This window comes from Sander vitreus, chromosome 1, assembly GCF_031162955.1.
Source record: "Sander vitreus isolate 19-12246 chromosome 1, sanVit1, whole genome shotgun sequence".
In the NCBI taxonomy this organism is placed as follows: Eukaryota; Metazoa; Chordata; class Actinopteri; order Perciformes; family Percidae; genus Sander; species Sander vitreus.
Genome location: NC_135855.1, coordinates 24,299,733 through 24,318,420, shown reverse-complemented (window position 1 = coordinate 24,318,420; position 18,688 = coordinate 24,299,733). Strand labels below are relative to the sequence as shown.

Below are 18,688 nucleotides of genomic sequence, written 5' to 3'. Positions count from 1 at the left end.
ATGTTTTATTATAAGTCAAACGATCAACAATATATCGGTCTAAAAGTACAGTTGAAATGATTAGCCGATTAAACACTTAAATGATTGACAGTAACTGTGAGGATTTTCTGCACTGAGTAAGCCTACTTTTACTTTGATTATTTTAAGTAGCCTACATGTTACTGATGACACTTACATAATTTTACTTAAGGAACATTTTCAATGCAGGACTTTAACTTGGAACTGAATATTTTGACAGTGTGGTATTAGTACTTTTACTTAAGTAAATTATCTACTGAATACACCACTGCATGTTGCTAACACTGACCCAGCAATAAAACAAACATACATCTAAGCAGGTTATTATGTATTTATAAATTAGATTATTATTATTATTATTATTATTATTATATGCATTTTTATGGATTACCTGTTGGCTGGATTACCAACAGGGCAATGCAGGCAACTGGCAACTGGGCCCCCGAAAAGCCCCATCTTGACAATTTGAGGATGATTCGTGGTAATTTGGTAAAATGTACCTTTATTTGGGAATATGAACCACTAAAGCACAATATCTACTGATATAATGCAGGCTTTACTACCAGATGACTACCAGTGGTAGAAAGTAACTAAGTGGCCAACATTACAAGTACTGTTCTTAAGTAAAAATGTCGAGCCACTTTTACTTTACTTCTACTACTCCACTACATTTATTAGGTGTAGATATCAGTTACTTTTCAGATGAATATGACAAAATACTGTACACAAACACAAAGTTAGATGTGTAAGGTATTCTACATACAGAAAAAAATAAAAATAGGCATCCTGTTTAGTGTTTCATCTGGCCACAGCACCTCTTCACACTGCAGCTATGTTCTCCCTGGTCAAGCAACAGTGGAAGTTTGGCCTAGCGAATCCAGCCCTGAAAAGCCTATACAGCTATATCTGCACATGCATCTTCCATAGCTTGCAGAAGTGGTATACACGTCTGGGGATTGCGGTCATAGATGTTACTGTGAACCTGTTTGTGTTTGGTTGTGCTCTCTGCCCAGCCTCCCTCATTGTTAGATCAAAGTGGCCCAAATCTCATCAGAGATTATGGCTCATTATGGTCTTGCTCTTCCTCGTTCTCATCCTACCCCTATTACTGTACTTGCACTCCTCTTGCCACTCTCTCTCCTATGTTGGCCAAAACACAAGAGCTCACCTGTGACCCTTTTATTGCTAAAGCTCTGATTGCTAATGGAACAAATGTACAACATGTGTTTGCCCATGGGAGGAGTCAGAGTGGATAGTAGGACATTTAAGTTTAGCATTTTAAAGGTGCCCTGCCACACAAAACCATTTTTACTTGCATTTTTTTTTAAATATGTTAGGTCCATATGTGTTTGTGTTATGTTGTGAATGTGAAAATGAACTGCTACCTCCTCTGGCAGCTCTAGCCATTGAAAAGAAATAAGCAGAGAAATCAGGCCAATTACAAAAGCTGGTCATCATGTTGCCTGAGCTCATTACTATTCATGCGCTCGCCCAGTTGCGCTTTTGCAGAGCCATAGAGATAGTAAGAGTTGCGACACTCTTTGATCTCGCTAGCGGGGTGGTCACGTGGTTCATGTAAGCCTGTATAGTTCCAAACACACGCAGCGCTGTCATGTTCTACTATGGTACTGACAGCAGCAATTGCTATATTGAATGGTAAATATAAATAAAAACACATACCTATGTACTTGTTTGATTGTTATTGCATATTTGTAAATGTCAGTTTTACATTTGGAGTGGTAGGGTGACAACTGAAAGCTATGTATAGATACGTTTTTAAGTTTTGGAGGGAAAGCTTCACGTCCGTGTTAGCATGGGTAGCACTAGGCTACTGTCTTGTATTGTCCTTCGTGTCACGGGGGCTTGTTTAGTTTATTTACATTTTGTATTCGCATGTCCAAACGCGTTTGTTCTGATATGTCTGTTGACCACACAACCATGATAATTTTAAGACTAAGCCATACACAAAGTATCACATATATTAAAGAATAACAACTCATTACACTTGGAATGAATAAATGAAATGTATTTTTTTTATTAAACAATGAGTGACACAACAACAACAAGTACAGAAAAAGAAAGGAATACAGTGGGGAAAGGAGACAATTACAAAAAAAGCAATACAAACTAGAACTGCAAGCAGTTATGACGGGGCCCAAGCCACCCATGCCAGTCGCCCCCGACGCCCCATGGGAGCGCGAAAGCAGAACCCGAAGCTTGGCGGCGGGGAAATATCGAGAGGTGTGAGCTGTAGCGGTTAACAGTTCATCTCCATGCATATAAAGACTACCTTTAACAATGCTCTACAATAAACAAACTTCTTAACCCCCCTGACAGCAGGGGACAGCAGAGAGAAATGAGAGAGTGACTGAGAGGGTGGAGGGGGGGAGGCAGGTGTGGTGGTTGAAAGAGCAGGGGAGGTGGTCAGGTTGTTGTAAATGGTGTCATAGGCGCCAATTTATGTTTTCCTCCGTGGGCGCTTTGTGGGAAATTAAGAATCAATGACACCAACATAACCAATCACACTATGACAGACGCTCCACTTAGCGCCAACTGCAATGTTTAATTGCACGGTATAGGCGCCTATGAATGGTATTGATTTTGGATTGAAAAACTAAGAGAAAAGAGTTGAATTTGTCCACTGTGAAGGTTGTAGAAACTCGTCTACATTGATTATAGCGGCGCCTAATGGCCGATCTTCGCCAAATTTGGTACAGAGCCTCCGAGTGGCATGCCGAACGAACATCACAAGTTTCGTGTTGATTGCATTTACTGTGGCAGAGATATTGCAATTGCAAATTTCCCATTTAAATGCATTGAGTTATTGGCCAAAACAAATAAACGTTGCTTAAAGCGCCCCCTAAAGGCCAATCTTCACCAAATTTGGTACAGAGCATCGTAGTGGGATGTTGAACAATGATCTCAACATCCCACTACGTCATCTTATTTGCTGATAACATTTAATTTGGCCGAGATATGATATGATATGTGTGTGGTAGCTAGCTAGGAAAATGTGTTTGGTCGTCAGATGCGCATACTTTACTTTACGCATAACAGTAAAAAAAAAAAAAATTATTTAAACTTATGTCATTGTCATGTCACTTACTGATATTTTTTGTGTGGAATAATTTGTATTCATACATGTAATCCAACAGCCCTTTCAAGGGTATAATTAAACAAACGCAACCTTATTTCTAGACACACAGTACTCAGCTGACTAGCTAATACCGTCAGGTTCAGCAGATAAAACCTAAATAAAGTCTGTCCTTAATCAACCTTAATGATCCTAGTAATCCAACATCAATAACTAACTAAATAAAAGTTGTCAGAGATTCACTACTGAACTTCGTAATTGTTGATGTAGCGATACCTTCACAGCTGGCGAAGTCAAGCTAACAAACGAGCTAACGAGCTAACAAACTAGCAGGCAATCGGTCGGCTACCAAGATAAAAATATATATAATTACACTGTGCACACATACAAATAAATATCAGTATATGCATCATAAAGGGCCTCTGATAAAATATAGACAGTTGACAATTCAAAAGAGGTAGCTATTTAATCAACTTACCTCAGAAGTTACTCGACGGCCAGCAATGAAAATGAATGTTGTCCGACGCCATGAATGGATTGTTTGGAACTATGCGAGACCGCATACCCCGGAAGTAGGCGGCAAAAAGCGTACAACGGAGTCCAATGGGAGTGTCGCCACTCTGTCTTTCTCTATCGCTCTGGCGCTGGGTAAAGGATGCTGATAGCCAGGCTCTCATTGGCTCATATTGTCCATATGTGTTTGTGTTATGTCGTGAATGTGAAAATGAACTGCTACCTCCTCTGTCTGCTCTAGCCACTGAAAGGAAATAAGCAGAGAAATCAGGCCAATTACAAAAGCTGGTCAGTCTGACATCATGTTGCCTGAGCTCATTACTATTCATGAGCTCGCCCAGTTGCACTGGGTAAAGGATGCTGATAGCCAGGCTCTCATTGGCTAGCTGTTAGCCAATCAGAGTCAAGCAGCTTAGCTCGTTGAATATTAATGAGAACTGGCACAAATTGAGCTGAGTCTTCCTACAGGCTTTCTATACTACGCTAGAATGGCTTGAAACAAGGTAAACAAGGCATTTTTTCCACAAAAAATGTTACAGAGTCCATGGTAGAACTTCAGACATTACCACAAAGTAATGAAATACATGTGGAAGGGCACCTTTAAGGCAGTTTTAAGGCAGCTACTTCGTTTAAGAATGCTTGATTCTGATTGGCTGGGAGGAGGGCATTAACGGCAGGTTGTCCGCTGACTGAGCACAGCGTCAGCAAATAGTAGATCAATCCCCACTAACACAGAACGTTTAGGGAACGTTGGGGAACGTTAGTTTCTGGTTCCCTAAAGGTTAGTTCGAACCAGACCAAAAACTAACGTTTAGGGAACGTTCCCTCATGGTTATAACGTTCCCTAAATGTTAAGGGAACCAACCAACTGAAACGTTCTCCTGTGGAAGGTCCCCCTGTCTCGTTTGTCCCTTCCTGCCCTTTTTCAGGTCAGCAGATGTTACTGCCTCCACCACCTGCATGTAAGTGTTTTTTTTTAGCGATTGTCTAATGTATCAGCATATACATGCAATGGCATGTGCAAGAAACCTACCATAAATGAACTGACCTATATTCATATTTACTTTTTTACCTTACAGGAAACCTGCCGGTCGCCCAGAGCTGGATGTGTCTATTGTGATGCAAGCTCGGCCTGCCACTTCTTGGGACCCAGTTGAAGGTGATTGAGCTGCCTTGAGGTGATTATCCCTTACGTGTTGCATTATGCTGCGTTCCAGGCAACCCGTAACCCGTGTTTTCACAACCTTCTACCCGTGAAAGTGCTCTGGAACGGCAGTCAAACCTGTAACTTACTACTCGTGAACTCGTACCAGATCGTTGTACTCCCAGTTACAGTTTTGACGTCACACACACTTTAACAACAAAAAAGACCCTTTTGATGCTGTACAGATGCCGGTGATTAACTGTGAGAAATAGACATAAATAGGCAACGTAAAGTAATTCCACACATTGAAATCAAAACAATACACATACGATTGTGTACTACTACAGGTTATGGTTATTAAATGAAGCCCAAAATATGTTACCGACTAGAAATCGCTAGTATCAGCTAGCGCGAGCTAACGTCAACGGTAGGTAGCCGCTAGCTAGAAGGGTTTGTCATGACTTTGCCCTGAACGCTACCAAATTGTGAGTCGTGACTTGAAGTCGTAACTTACGGGCTAAAAATTAGTAGTACTACTACTTTTGTTGAAAGCTCGCCTTTAGATGTCCGTAAAGGGCTACCGTACACACTACTAAACAAGTAGTTGCTATGCAACCAGAGCCGCGTCTTCTCTCTATGTCACAATGGCTGAAAGAAGTTGTGATAAAAAGGTCCGATCATCTCAGGCCGTCGTCTCGCAGGTTTGCAGCGTCATGATTGTTTCATGTTTATCTCTCAAAGGTTTAAACAGAACTGTTTATGTGCCAGCAGCAAAAGTTAAAACCTAATTATTTGTTTTCAACAGGTGAACTCGCTAGTCAACAGAGAACACAAGCTAACGTTAACTGCTCCGCTAACATTATGGTTCACGATGCTTAGCTAATAAACGGCTCGCCAGTTCTGTCTCTTCCAAAATATTGTGGAAGACAAAAATGTGCGTTATGAATATTTATATCATAATTCATAAGAATGCTGAATGGTGTGGCTGAAAAATAGACAGGGCACCAAGCTAATCCCATGCAGTTGTGATTTTGTCCACAAACATCGGTCATACATTGCTTTCATTCAATGTTCCCATTGTGGAAAACATTTAATGCAAAGGGGCAAACTGCCGTGCTTATTTTAACGTTACCTTTAAATACAAAATGCAAAACCATAAATCACATCCTCTAATCTTACCACTTTCTGTTGAAGTACAATTTAGAGGGTGTATACGCCTTTCAGTTAATCAGGAAGATCCGTGACCACTTAGCTGAAAAGAATGTGAGTGCAGGGGTAAGAGGTATACTATTGTGTACAGCCTGAGTGACTGATACTGGCCGATATCCATCAATCCATCAATCCATCCATCCATCCGTCTGTCCTTGTGTCAGTCCATCCATCCATCCATCCATCTTCATCCGCTTCTCACCCTATCTCTAGGAAGACGCCAGCCACCCTCCTGAGAAAACCCATTTCGGCCACTTGTACCGGTGATCTAGTTTTTTGATCATGACCCAGCCAGGGGCGTAGCACAAAATTCTGGGCCCTGTAGAAAGGCATTTTCTATATGCCCCTCCCCGCATCCACAGCTATTCATTCTAGCATATTTTTGGGCCCTCCTCCCATGAGGGCCCTGGGTACTCAGTCTCCTTTTTCCCCCCAGTCCGACCCCCCTGGACCCAGCGTTCATGACCATAGGTGAGGGTAAGAACAGAAATTGACCGGTAGATCGAGAGCCTTGCCTTCCAGCTCAGCTCTCTTGTCGTCACAGCAGTGCGGCAAAGCGAATGCAATATAGCCCCCGCTGAATGCTCCGAGCTGCTGTTCGGTGCATATGCACAGACAACAGTCAGACCTTCACTGTGGCAGTGAAGGTCAAGGGCCATGGGATGGAGAGGGGGGGTGCCACGTCGCTTCTTCAGGCTATGCCCGGCCGGGCATCGTAGCAAACTCAGCCACCAGTCGCTCACTGATGAGCCCTCCATCTGCGCCTGGCTCCAGAGGGGGGCCCTGGGCTTCCTCCCGGCAGGGTCAGTCCTCCTCTTCCTCATTGATTCATAAGGTCTTTTTGAACCATTCTTAGTCTGGCCTCTCGCCTGAGAACACTTTTCCATGGGAGACCCAACTAGGAGCACCAGGTTTCAGACAACACAGCCCTCAGGTTCATAGGGACACACAAACCTCTCCACCAGGTGATGGTTCCCGGAGAGGTGGAGGCTGAACTGAATGGACACAGTATCCATATTTTAGAGTTGAAAAAATCTGATTATGATATATCGGCTGATATTTGTTTTCTAACATTAACACATAACATACACAACATTTTTTTTTTTTAAAGAATTGTGACTGCTATGTACTGAACAGGACACTTCATAGTTGAAAAATAAACTAAATGCCATGTCTTTGCTGCAGTTTCTTGTTACTTATCAGCCAATACACTGATATGTCTACCAATTTATCAGTCAGGTTTAGGAAAAAACAAGGTGAAATGTATATTATAATCCAATCTCATCATGAAATGTGAAATTTCACCTTAGCGAATCAATGTTACAATGCTGCTCTCTGCTGCTCTGTCTTGTTTAGCCCACGAAACGTCTGTCCTCCAGCAGTAAGGCTGAGAGGTCCAAGAGGGTTGAAGGAAGACCGCTGGCAAAATCCGCATCTGGTCCAAAAAAGAAGAACACAGATGACCTTTTTGCTAAGGAAGAACAATACAAGTAAGGCTACCTGTTCCAATAGCTGCTGGCTTTGCTTTGATTCAGTTTAAATGAATGTATGTAAAAGGTCTTTAGATGAACCCTTCTGTAATTTTGGTTTATTATTTTTAAACTCTTTTGATCTAGTTGAACTCTATCAGACTCCTTCTGCTTCAGTTGATTCTGTCATTAAACCCGGAGAGAAATTCCTCCTGTGTAAAATTACAATTAATAATCATAAGTGACTTTACCTTAACATTTTAATAAATGCCTCTAATTACCTTAATATCACAAGTAAGAGAGTCAATATGCCAAAAACAATCAAATGAGGGTTTTCTCTCTGTCTAAGGCACCACGTGGTGTAAATATTTCTCCATCGTATTTCCTTCAGACTTTTAAATGCAGAGCTGGAAGCCAAAACAGCAGATCTAGTAAGGCAGGCAGAACAACTTATGGTAAGTTATCAGCATGTTCACATCACTGAGTTGAACAATAACACATTTTTTGCTGAGACCTGCTCTGAAAGGGAATCTGGCTCTTGGTGTTTATCGGATTTTAGAGAGAACAGAGTGAAGTTCTGGCAAAACCATTATCCACCCTCCTGCTCACGGACATTGAGGATGAAGAGGAGTCAAGGTAATAACCATCTGAGGCTCAGATCTTTGGAGGCTTTAGGCATGCCACAAGAATGACTGTAGACTTTTGCGTGGTTCATTTTCTTCGTGGTTTATTTTCTTGTGACCACTGCAAAAGTCTACATTTATTCCAGTGAAGCCTCAGACCATTCAAATATTCATTGTTAATTAAAGCAGTGTAAGAGAAAGAACTTAATCAAAAAAATTAACAATTGCTTTCTTTCTCTTTGTATATATTTTCTTTCTTTCTGTATGTATGTATATATATATATATATATATATATATATATATATATATAGTATATATATATATATATATATATATATATATATATATATATATATTTATCTATTCACCTACAGGATAAAAAAGCCTCAACAGTGCACTGTGCAGGAGCCCGGTGTGAAGGTATCAGTTCAGTTTCTAAAGTTCGGCTGTCTGTATTTCTAAAATCTGCAGACACTTGGCTCAACAGACACTAGTTTCCAAACCACATGTATAATTTGTTAATGCTGTAGGCCTACATTGACGTCATTTTTTTTAAAATTTTTGCCTTGTTTTTCTTGGCAGATGAGCAAAATAAGAGTCACATCAACATCACACAACATGTGTACTGGAAGACAAGGAAATGAGCCTCACTGGAAAACAGCGTAAGTTTGATTGTAAATAATTTTTAGAGCCATTTCCAACTTTTTTTATTTCTAAGAAAATAACACGGTGTAGGACATACATTTGGTTAAATATATTCTGCATTAACATTCCTCATAAGGCCGCTAAAAAAGGTCACGATGTTCCGTTGATTTCAGAACCCAAAAGATGCCTCGTGTGGATGATTTAGCGGCTGTAGCAGACTCAGCTGATTGTTTCTGGCAAAGACCATACGTAGCATGGAGGAGAAGATGAACGACAGCGTGATTCATGAAAATGTTGTGGATGATGTGGCTAACGCTGGAGACAATGTAGGATCAGGTATGTTTATGTCCCTTTGTGAAAAGTAAACCCCAGTTTAATTCATTAATAGTGATGAATAATTTCAAATAAAACATTTATAAATTTTGCAAATATTTATGTAACGTGAGCGTTCGATATGTGGTGGTTGTAGCACTCTACATAAGGAACAGCTGGATGGAGAGACGGATAACTTTGTTAAAGGTCCTATGACATGCTGCTTTTTGGATGCTTTTATATAGACCTTAGTGGTCCCCTCATACTGTATCTGAAGTCTCTTTTATATAGACCTTAGTGGTCCCCTCATACTGTATCTGAAGTCTCTTTTATATAGGCCTTAGTGGTCCCCTCATACTGTATCTGAAGTCTCTTTTATATAGGCCTTAGTGGTCCCCTCATACTGTATCTGAAGTCTCTTTCCCGAAATTCAGTCTTAGTGCAGAATTACAGCCACTAGAGCCAGTCCCACAATGAGCTTTCCTTAGGATGTGCCATTTCTGTGTCTGTAGCTTTAAATGCTATTGAGGAGGAGAGGGGGCAAGGTGGAGGATGGGGGTGTGGCCTTGACCAACTGCCACGCTTCCCTTGTTTGCAAGCCATGATGTCTCTCTCTCTCATGGACAGGCCAAATTCTCTGGGCGGGTAAAGCAGAGAAAGGGGAGGTAACCTTTCCCCTTATGAGGTCATAAGGAGGAGATTCCAGATTGGCCCATCTGAGCTTTCATTTTCTCAAAGGCAGAGCAGGATACCCAGAGCTTGGTTTACACCTATTGCCATTTCTAGCCACTGGGAGACCATAGGCAGGCTGGGGGAACTCATAATTAATGTTAAAAAAAACCTCATAAAGTGACATTTTAAGCAGCACTTTACTGTTCTTCACACTTTATCAGCTCTACAACATCAACAACACTTCCTCGTTTTACTTAATCACATATAGCCGAACTAACCAATCGGACGCTAGCAGAAAACCACAGAGGTAGATTCTTAACTGCTGATGTAAATAATTAAACATGTAAATATGAAAGTACTGACTGTTTTAAACACATATGTAAATAGTTAACTGTATAAACACTGTAAATACATTTTTTGTAAATTAACTCAAATATATGAATTAACTACTTCTACTAATACTTATGATATGCAAGTTCTGAATGTATTTTATGACAATAAATGATACATTCATATTTGTTACATTTTCTAAGGGGGTAGGGCTTCTAAGTCTGATTGTGTTGCTCTGTTGTGTTTTGTTAAGGCGTTTCAGATGCCCAAATACGAGTTCTGAAGGCAAAACTACGGATCATGCAAGAGGAACTGGATCAACTCTCATGTGAATATTATAAGAAGGTAATGTAAAATGTGGAGATAAACAATGATTCAACTAGAACCGTTATTGCCCCTGCTTATCAGCAGAGGGGGACAGAGCTTCAGTCGAACAGCTGTGAACCATCCAGTGAGGGGGGGGGCGGGGGGGGAGAGATGGCTTTAAACTCAAATAGTGACGACATTGTTTGTAGATAACATTGTGTTTCTGTTGTTGCAGGATGACGAAAACGCTAAACTTAGTGCAAAAATGAAGGAGCTTGAGGAGGATCGAGCCAGACTGCAGAAAACAACAAACATCCAGCAGACACAGATTGAGAAGCACAGAGCTTTGGCTCAGGAGTCGGACAAAAAATGTGACGGTCTTCAAGCGCAAGTGTCCGCTTTACACAAGGTCTGTCAAAGACTGACAAACTGTTAAATGTGACACCGTCTTCCATTACTCATGTGTGATCACTTCGTGGCCGTGCTCTGTGCAGGAAATAGAAAATCTGAACAGATCCCAGAAACAAGCAGCCGGCGTCCACAGCACTGTGGAGGTTCGTCTGAACAGAGCCTCGGAGGAGGTGGAGAGGTTAAAGACTCAACTCAACAAGATGAAACAGATGAACAAGGTAAGCAAATGACAGTGCTGATAAACAAGTCATCTAATTATTCAAATTAGATTGTCTTTTTATTACTTTGACTTTCATTGCAGGGATAACCTAAACAAAATGGAATCCAGTGTGCATTTAAAATAATTGAAAATTATACAGAGAGTAATAGTAACATATCAAACGTGATGTAATGAAACTTAATTTAAAAAAGAACATATTTGTAACAATCACATATAATTGAATCTTTATTTGAATATAAACAATCTATTCCACTTGTATAGGGCATAGCAGCAACATGTTGTGTTACAGGGATCATTTAATATGGCTATTTTTAAGGTCATGTAATTACGAGTGTCTTAGTATTGTCGTTTTAAGATCAAAAGGAAAATGATAATGCATCATTTTAGGTAAAAGATCCTCCACAAAGTGATGTTAAAAAACGGGGAGTGATAAACTGTAGCATGCAGGGAGATCAGGAGGCTCTCATGTATATTAGCAGCTGAATGTTAAGCTGCACAGTAGACTTGGAAATATCTGTGGACAACGTGGAATATGATATTTGAAGATGGAAAGAGGAAAGTTCATTTAGCTCTTTAGATTTACATAAAGCGGCAGCTTCAACTGAATTTCAGTCGTAAGTGTTTGCGAATGAGACCTCAGGTTGCACAAATGTTAGGATCTGCTCAACTTCTACTAACTTCAGTCTTTAAAATGATTTTTTAAATTAGGACAAGATAAGCGAGGAACATCAGAGTAAAGAAAATCTACTCGCTGAAAACAAAATGCTAAAAAAACAGAAAGCAGAACTCATCGTGGGTTTCAAGAAACAGCTCAAGCTGATTGACATCCTCAAAAGACAAAAGGTCAGTGTCTCTACCCCGTTAATACCCACCATCATTGTTTCATCAAAATCTTAACGGACTGAGGTTGTTTTTTTTTTTGTGCAGATGCATTTTGAAGCTGCCAAGCTGCTGTCGTTCACAGAAGACGAGTTCATGAAAGCTCTAGACTGGGGGAAGTCCTAAACACGGAGAGGTTTACATATATAGAAGACTTTGAATTCAGAGGGAATTTAGAGATTTGTCTCCCAATTATGATCACATTTAGCCACCAGACAACCTCACATCTTTTCTGGAATGATTTTAATTAAGATCCTGTCAACAAAATCCTAATAAATAAAAACATGTCCTAAAATGATTTTGTTGTTTCTGAATGCTAAACAAGTGCTATCATGAATACTGAGAAATGAAGAACTTTGTGGTCACTAAGCATTGCGGCTAAGCTCACTGTAACCTTAAACTGCCATCAGGTGACATGGCGTGCAATTTCAGATTCAAGAGTTAATCATCGCCTTCCCAGCCGTCGTCAGAAAAGATATCTGCCTGGCGTGTTTTAAAGTTTTTTCTGAAGTCTTCATCAAAGTGCTCCAGGTCGTCTTCACGGAGCAAGCCCTGAGAATAAATGCACTCATGGTCATACACTTGTTTGATTTGCAGAAGATACAAACCTGTGGGACATTATTTATGATTCATACACTGCATCATACCTTTGGTAGGTATCCAAGGAGTTTTGTTGCGTGGCGTTTAAGAAGTCGCTGCCTCTCCTCTTCAATTATCTGCCGACGCAGCGCCTCCCTCTCCTGCTCAATCGCTCTCTCTTTAGCCTCCAGTTCCTTGACGAGAGAGATCAATGTTATTTTCAAAGCAGGTCATTCAAAACTGACATTACAATCAAAAGGTGCACAGTGTAATATTTACAATAGTGTTTCGCTTATGTTCCTCAAATAAATCTTTCACTTTCTGTGGTAGAATTTCTTAGCATTACCCGTACCCGTACTACAACAGCAACAACTTATTCTTGATGTAATTATACACAGTGGTTCGTACCATGTCAGCCTCATGCTGCCGTCTTCTGTCCTCGATCAGTTTCTCCACGTCGCGCTTGTGCTCAAGTTGCTTCATGCGTCGTTTCTGAGCATTCATCTGCTCCAACCGATCGTCCTCGGCAAACTTAGCCATCATCATTTTCCTGAAGGCCTCCTCCTCCTCTTTCTCTGCCTGCCTCCGCATCTCTTTGAAAGCCATCTGCTGCTGGCAGGTTTGCTGCATCATCAGCCTCTGTCGGATTTTCTTCTCCATCTCTTCCTGTTAGATGGAAGTTAAATCCAGTCCGTGAATGTCTCTTGTCTCATTATGGTCTTTTTTGAAATAGTTTTTACGATAAAAATTTGAATCGATAGTTACTACTTGTAATCATTACTTGCACCCCTATTATTAGAAAATAGTCAGATTGGCTGAGCGTGGATGCTTAAAAAGGTGAGACAGTAAAGCAATGATACTTACAAGGTCTCTTTGCCTGTTAGCCTCTTCTTGTTCTTCTAAATAAAGTTCCTCACGGACTCGCTCCATCTCTTCACGCTGCTGCCTCTCCTCTTCGATCTTCTCAGACAGCTAGAGGAGAACAGAGAGGAGTGATTCTTGGTGCCAAATACAGGCACGTACTACTAAATGAACAGATAAAAATATGCGGCACAAAAAAAAAGTTGTCCCAACTATTTTATGAAGATGCTCCTTTGCTTCTTCTCTCTCTTTGATCTTAGCCATTCTGTTCTCCTCCATGTGCTCCTGATGGCTCGCAAACTCCATGATGCGTTTGTTCTCCGCCTCCATCTTTTCTTGCTCCATGCGTCTCCACTCGGCCTGCTGTTTCTTGAATTCTTCAATGTGCTGCTGAGTGGCTCTGACCTTCTCCAGTTTCAGCTGTCTCTCCCTTCAAGGAAACAACTTTATAAATCCAGCATACTACCAAAGTCTTAATGTTGTCTTTTTTTTTTGGAAGAAAACAGATTCTAGTAGCCACTTTATTTATGCACCAGTGAACCACTGAACCAGTAAATTAAACACATTTCAATTGAATGCAAAAGGCAATTCCGCAGTTCCATGGATATTAAAATGATTTGACTGAACATATCTACTTTCTTAAATTCAACAGATCAGTATAAGCATCCCCAATATAAATCCATGGAATTCAAGTTTTTTTTCTCTCACACTAATATCTTATCCTTTGACTGCTGTGTTTATAAAAAAATTTTAAAAAAGTACCTGTATGCATTTTGCATTCCTGTTAAAGACTTTCAGAATTTGGAAAGTGAAGGACTCACATCTGATCCTCCTCGTAAATCTTCCTGACAATCTCATCAACCATGAGCTTCTCTTTGAGGAACTCCTCGTATGCCTCTTGTCTCTTGCGCTCCCTCTCCAGGAGTTGCTGCTCCAGCTGTCTCTGATACTGCGCCAGCTCCTTGTAGCGTTTCTGCTCCAGCTTCTGCTTCTCAACGGCTGCTCGCTCATGTTCGCTCTTCATCTTGCGAGCTAAGTCCGCCTCCTCACGCTAATGTCAGAAAAAAAAAAACATACACACAGTATATAGCCTGTAGGAAATAGCATGTATTTAGAATTGTGTAAAGTTAAGGAGCTAGGAGGAATAAGAATCTTTTTTACTAAATTGACCCTAAGTATAACTTTAACTACTTTGATAAATATGGGCGCTGACGCATAAAGCTAATCAAACCTTTTCTCAGCAAACTGTACATAATGAATAGTCCCTAACTGCATTTTCTAGATTTAATAACAATGGATTACTGACTGGTGGCTAATATGCAAAGAAAAGCATCCAGAGTTATTTAAAGTACAATATTTTGAGGAACAGACGCCATCTTTCACAACAAGCGGTTCAGATTTGTTTGTTTTTTTGGTAAATTATTGAAATTAACGACGACAGTGCTCACCATTGTGTCAAACCTCATAGCTTCCTGCTCAGCAATCTGTGCAGCTCTTTCCTTATTCACATATGCAGACTTCAGCTTTGACTCCAGCTCTCGAAGCTCAATGCTGAAAGGTATTTAAATAGACTTTTTGTCATTGAAGTGTTTATTCACTTACTGTAGGTATACATAAACAGACAGTATCCCTACACGATGTACAAAGGCTTATGATACATGAACATATTTAGAAATTCCAAAATAAAAATCTAGCAGTTATAACAGTACAACCAAGGCATTACCTTGTCCCAGAGGTGCTATAAGCTAAAAAACTGTCCCATGCCCATCATCATTATTGACCCTAGCTAACATGTATTCATGCTATACTATTTCTAATAGATAGATCAATAAAGGATTTTTAAGGCCGATATCGATACAAATATTTGGTAATTTAAAAATCCGATATTCCGATATATCGGCCGATATATATTTTTAAAAAATCCAGAAACGCGTAACAAAACATAAACAGATTTCCCTAACATTAGTTATTTGTAGTTATTTATGAGTCCTCACTAAAATAATACGATAATGAACAGAAGAACATCAAAATATATTAAAGTTCTGATAAATAAAATAAAAATACAAACTTAAGATATGAAACTTAAAGGGTTAAACTCGAGTGTTGCCAACAGGGATGTTGTAGAGCGCCCTCTGGTGGACAAACTGTACACACTCAGAACATGGTTGAAGGGTGTTTTTTTTAAAAAATATTAATTTAATCGGCCATTATAAATGCCGATACCGATAGTTTGGAAAATGCCTAATATCGGCCCGCCGATATATCGGCCCGCCGATATATCGGTCGGGCTCTAATTTCTAACATAAATTCCATCCACTTTTTAATATCCGGGGGTGATGTATTTTTTTCCATAATCTCAGAGTAATTCGGGCAGTGGTGACCACCCCAACCTTTATCACTGTGAAGTCATATTTTGAAATATTGGGCATTTCTGTTTGGTCCCCCAAATTTACATGATCTTGGTATTTAAATAGTTAAAAAAAAAAAAAAAAGAAGAATAGTAATGAAGAAACCAAAGCAGACAAAGACGACACAAAAGCAAGAAGTGTTGTAAATCCCGGTAATGCAGTTAGTGTGCGTACCTGTTCTCTTTAATATACTGCCTCATTTTCTCTTCTCTTTGTGTCTCATAGTTGATGCGGGCCAGCTCTTTAGCCATTCTCTCCTCTTGTTCAAGTTGCTTTTCTCGGTTTATTTTCTCCTCTTCAGCCTGCAAGTCAAGTTTAATTATGATACTCTGCATCTGAGTTTAGGTAAATTACAAGTAATATCTTGATGATATAGTGTATTGTTGTGTTGTGTAAAGCACTACTTTTCAAATTTTGGATCTCGAGCCAAGAATGGGCTGTGGTTTTGGCAATTGCCAATAAAACAGAAATTAACTATTGATAAAGGTAGACTATTGTCCATTTCCTCACAATTTCTCCATGTTAACCACAAAATGAGGTTGTTTTAAAAACATTTTTTGTTTCAAACATCTGAATCGGAATCCACATTAGTGATTTATTTTCAGCAGAAATTAAAGGGCAGTTCAGTCTGATTATCAGATCAAGTTCTACTCTACAGTAAAAGAAACATTCATTGTCACCAGAAAAGGATGCACATGGATGGGATAGACTGTAAAATAGAATTGCTCCTTGGGGATTAATAACATTTTCTGTATCTGTATCTGAAAACGTTCTGGAATTGAACCTTAAAATAAATGCAAGGAAGTGTATTTAACAATTATATTAAATTTCCTGACACCATCTCCACTACTACCTCATTTCTTTGCACTACGGTTATTCAGTCATATTGTACAGTGTGCATATACACACATTGCTATATTTTTTTTCTTCAAAGCTACTATTACTGAAGTGTTTTTATTCTACATTTGTTCATTCATATTTTACTCTATATTTTATATAGTCTTATTTATAAAAAATTCTGTGTGGTATGAACTGGGCTGCAAATAGACTTTACTGTGCAATCCTGTATAGTATGACCACAAAGCTAATCCGTGTTTTTTGTTGTTGGTTTTAGGCATAATGGTCACAAGTGTTTGTTCTGCTCTTAGACAAGAAATGGAGATGGGAGGGTCTGGAACACAGTTTGCTGCTGGAGGTGGCAAGAACTTTTTCTAGTAAAACATAATTGAGACTAGCAACTTGTTAACTGTCTAACATTATCTGCACAACAGAATAACATACAGTACCTTCAGCAGAGCGCTCTCCATTTGCCTCTCCTTGAGTTCGTCCTGCACCTGTCGCAGGTATCTCCTCTTCTCAGAGTTCTCCTCGTCCCGCACACCGGCCTGCAGCTGCCGTTCTCTGTCCACACGCCGGGCCTCCTGCTGCCTGAGCTGCTCCTGGTTCTCGCGCTGAGACATTAACCTCTGCTGCTGGCTGTACGTCCAGTTACGACTCTGTCCCAGTGAAAAAGACACATAAGAAACCATGTAATAATCTAAACAGGTGAGCAGTAACAAGTGCTGCGTTAACATTGTGGTAACTTAGCTAGCAAGCTGCTCTGTTTGTAGCAGTGAAGCTAACGTTAAGTCTAACTTCGGTTCGGCAACAAGGATTTACCATATTTGCGGTGCTTTTCGTCGATTCCCGCCTTCTTGAATTAACTCCTCCTAACTCTTTAATTCGTAAACAATTTTGGATTAATTAACTTGCATTTCATTTTGATGCACGGTCGTCATGAGCGATTAATTAGCCGTTGTTAACCTGAGGTGACGCTGGGTTTTTCTCGGTTGTTTGGCGTTTCGTTGTCCTGGAAACGCCGCGGTCCATACGTTCAGCCAATTAAAATTAACGTTGACAATGACGTCAGGTCCGGGAAAATCAAAAGTGCGAGTCTCATTCACATCACATAATAGGCAATTTTTAAATGCACTGATATCAGCGATCGAACATTTTGTAATACGAAGCCAGAATCAGTTTTGCACTTACTTGGTGATTTGGTGAACGTATATACTTATATATACACTATCTTCAATAACACTGGTCATTCTGTTGCAGTTGTGAAGACTGATTGTTACAATAAATCTTTGTTTTATTGTAGCCTAAATGTGTTCATTTCACATACACAAAGCAACATTTCCCTTTGTATATTTTTTCTTTTTTACACATTATTTATGTTACTATTAATTGTATATTTGTTTCAATACTAATCATTCATTTCATAAAACTTAAATGCTTATTTGCACAATAGTGCACTGTGAATCTGGCTCTGTTTTTTTGATTGTTTAATAACATCACGGACAGATTTCTAATTTATAAGCGGAAATGTTTATATATATATACACACACACACAATCAAGCCCGAAATTATTCATACCCCTGGCAAATTATGACTTAAAGTTACTTTTATTCAACCAGCAAGTCTTTTTGACTGGAAATGACACAGGCTTCTCCCAAAAGATAAGACGATGTACAAGAGGCATCATTGTGGAAAAAAAATTACCCATCTTTTATTTACATTTGAACAAAAAGTGGCATGTTCAAAATTATTCATACCCTTCTCAATAATCAATAGAAAAGCCTTTATTGGCTATTACAGAAATCAAACGCTTCCTATAATGCTGCTTTCAAGAGCAACATTCAGAAAAAAAAACACCCAAAGACTCAAACCTCTTGTATGAAAGATTTATTTACATAACAGGAAAATGCTGATCCAAACCCAGTTGATTATCGATCTCTGAGGAAAATGTGTCCTAGGCGAAAACAATATCTTTAGAGGAATGTATTCAAAACAGACTCAGGGTTACATTTACAGTGTCATCATAGACATGGATGCATTTACAGACTTGCTCAAAATATACTAATAGTGAGTGAAAAACCTTTTTAAAAACCTATGAAATAAACAATGACTTTTAAGTCACACAAAGTAAACAAATCATATTGTATAAAATAATC

At 39.5% G+C, this 18,688-nt stretch overlaps 2 protein-coding genes across 2 annotated transcripts; one reads left to right on the top strand and one right to left on the bottom strand.

Moving 5' to 3' along the window:
• Positions 1-5,413: 5,413 nt before the first annotated feature.
• Positions 5,414-11,983, top strand: tex9 (testis expressed 9). Its single transcript, XM_078257620.1, is given in 13 exon segments — positions 5,414-5,470; positions 7,335-7,468; positions 7,839-7,902; positions 8,007-8,083; positions 8,446-8,491; positions 8,654-8,733; positions 8,890-8,948; positions 8,951-9,052; positions 10,284-10,375; positions 10,572-10,745; positions 10,831-10,965; positions 11,676-11,810; positions 11,895-11,983. Coding segments are annotated over 13 exon segments (1,233 nt in total). The 3' UTR covers positions 11,973-11,983.
• mns1 (meiosis-specific nuclear structural 1) lies at positions 11,026-17,524 on the bottom strand. Its single transcript, XM_078257608.1, has 10 exons — positions 17,354-17,524; positions 16,981-17,190; positions 15,869-15,996; positions 14,735-14,837; positions 14,108-14,337; positions 13,500-13,716; positions 13,290-13,397; positions 12,834-13,091; positions 12,494-12,619; positions 11,026-12,398 (listed from the first exon to the last, which is right to left on the bottom strand). The coding sequence occupies exons 1-10, from the start codon at positions 17,354-17,356 to the stop codon at positions 12,288-12,290; spliced, it is 1,494 nt and encodes a 497-aa protein (XP_078113734.1). The 5' UTR covers positions 17,357-17,524; the 3' UTR covers positions 11,026-12,287.
• Between the last annotated feature and the right edge of the window lie 1,164 nt (positions 17,525-18,688).

Excerpts from the sequence above, each read along its gene's own strand:
- mns1 (XM_078257608.1), bottom strand. Across the intron at positions 14,338-14,734 it reads CTATGAGGTTTGACACAATG|CGTGAGGAGGCGGACTTAGC; the intron begins GTGAGCACTGTC and ends TTCTGACATTAG. Across the intron at positions 13,717-14,107 it reads ATTTACGAGGAGGATCAGAT|GGAGAGACAGCTGAAACTGG; the intron begins GTGAGTCCTTCA and ends GTTTCCTTGAAG.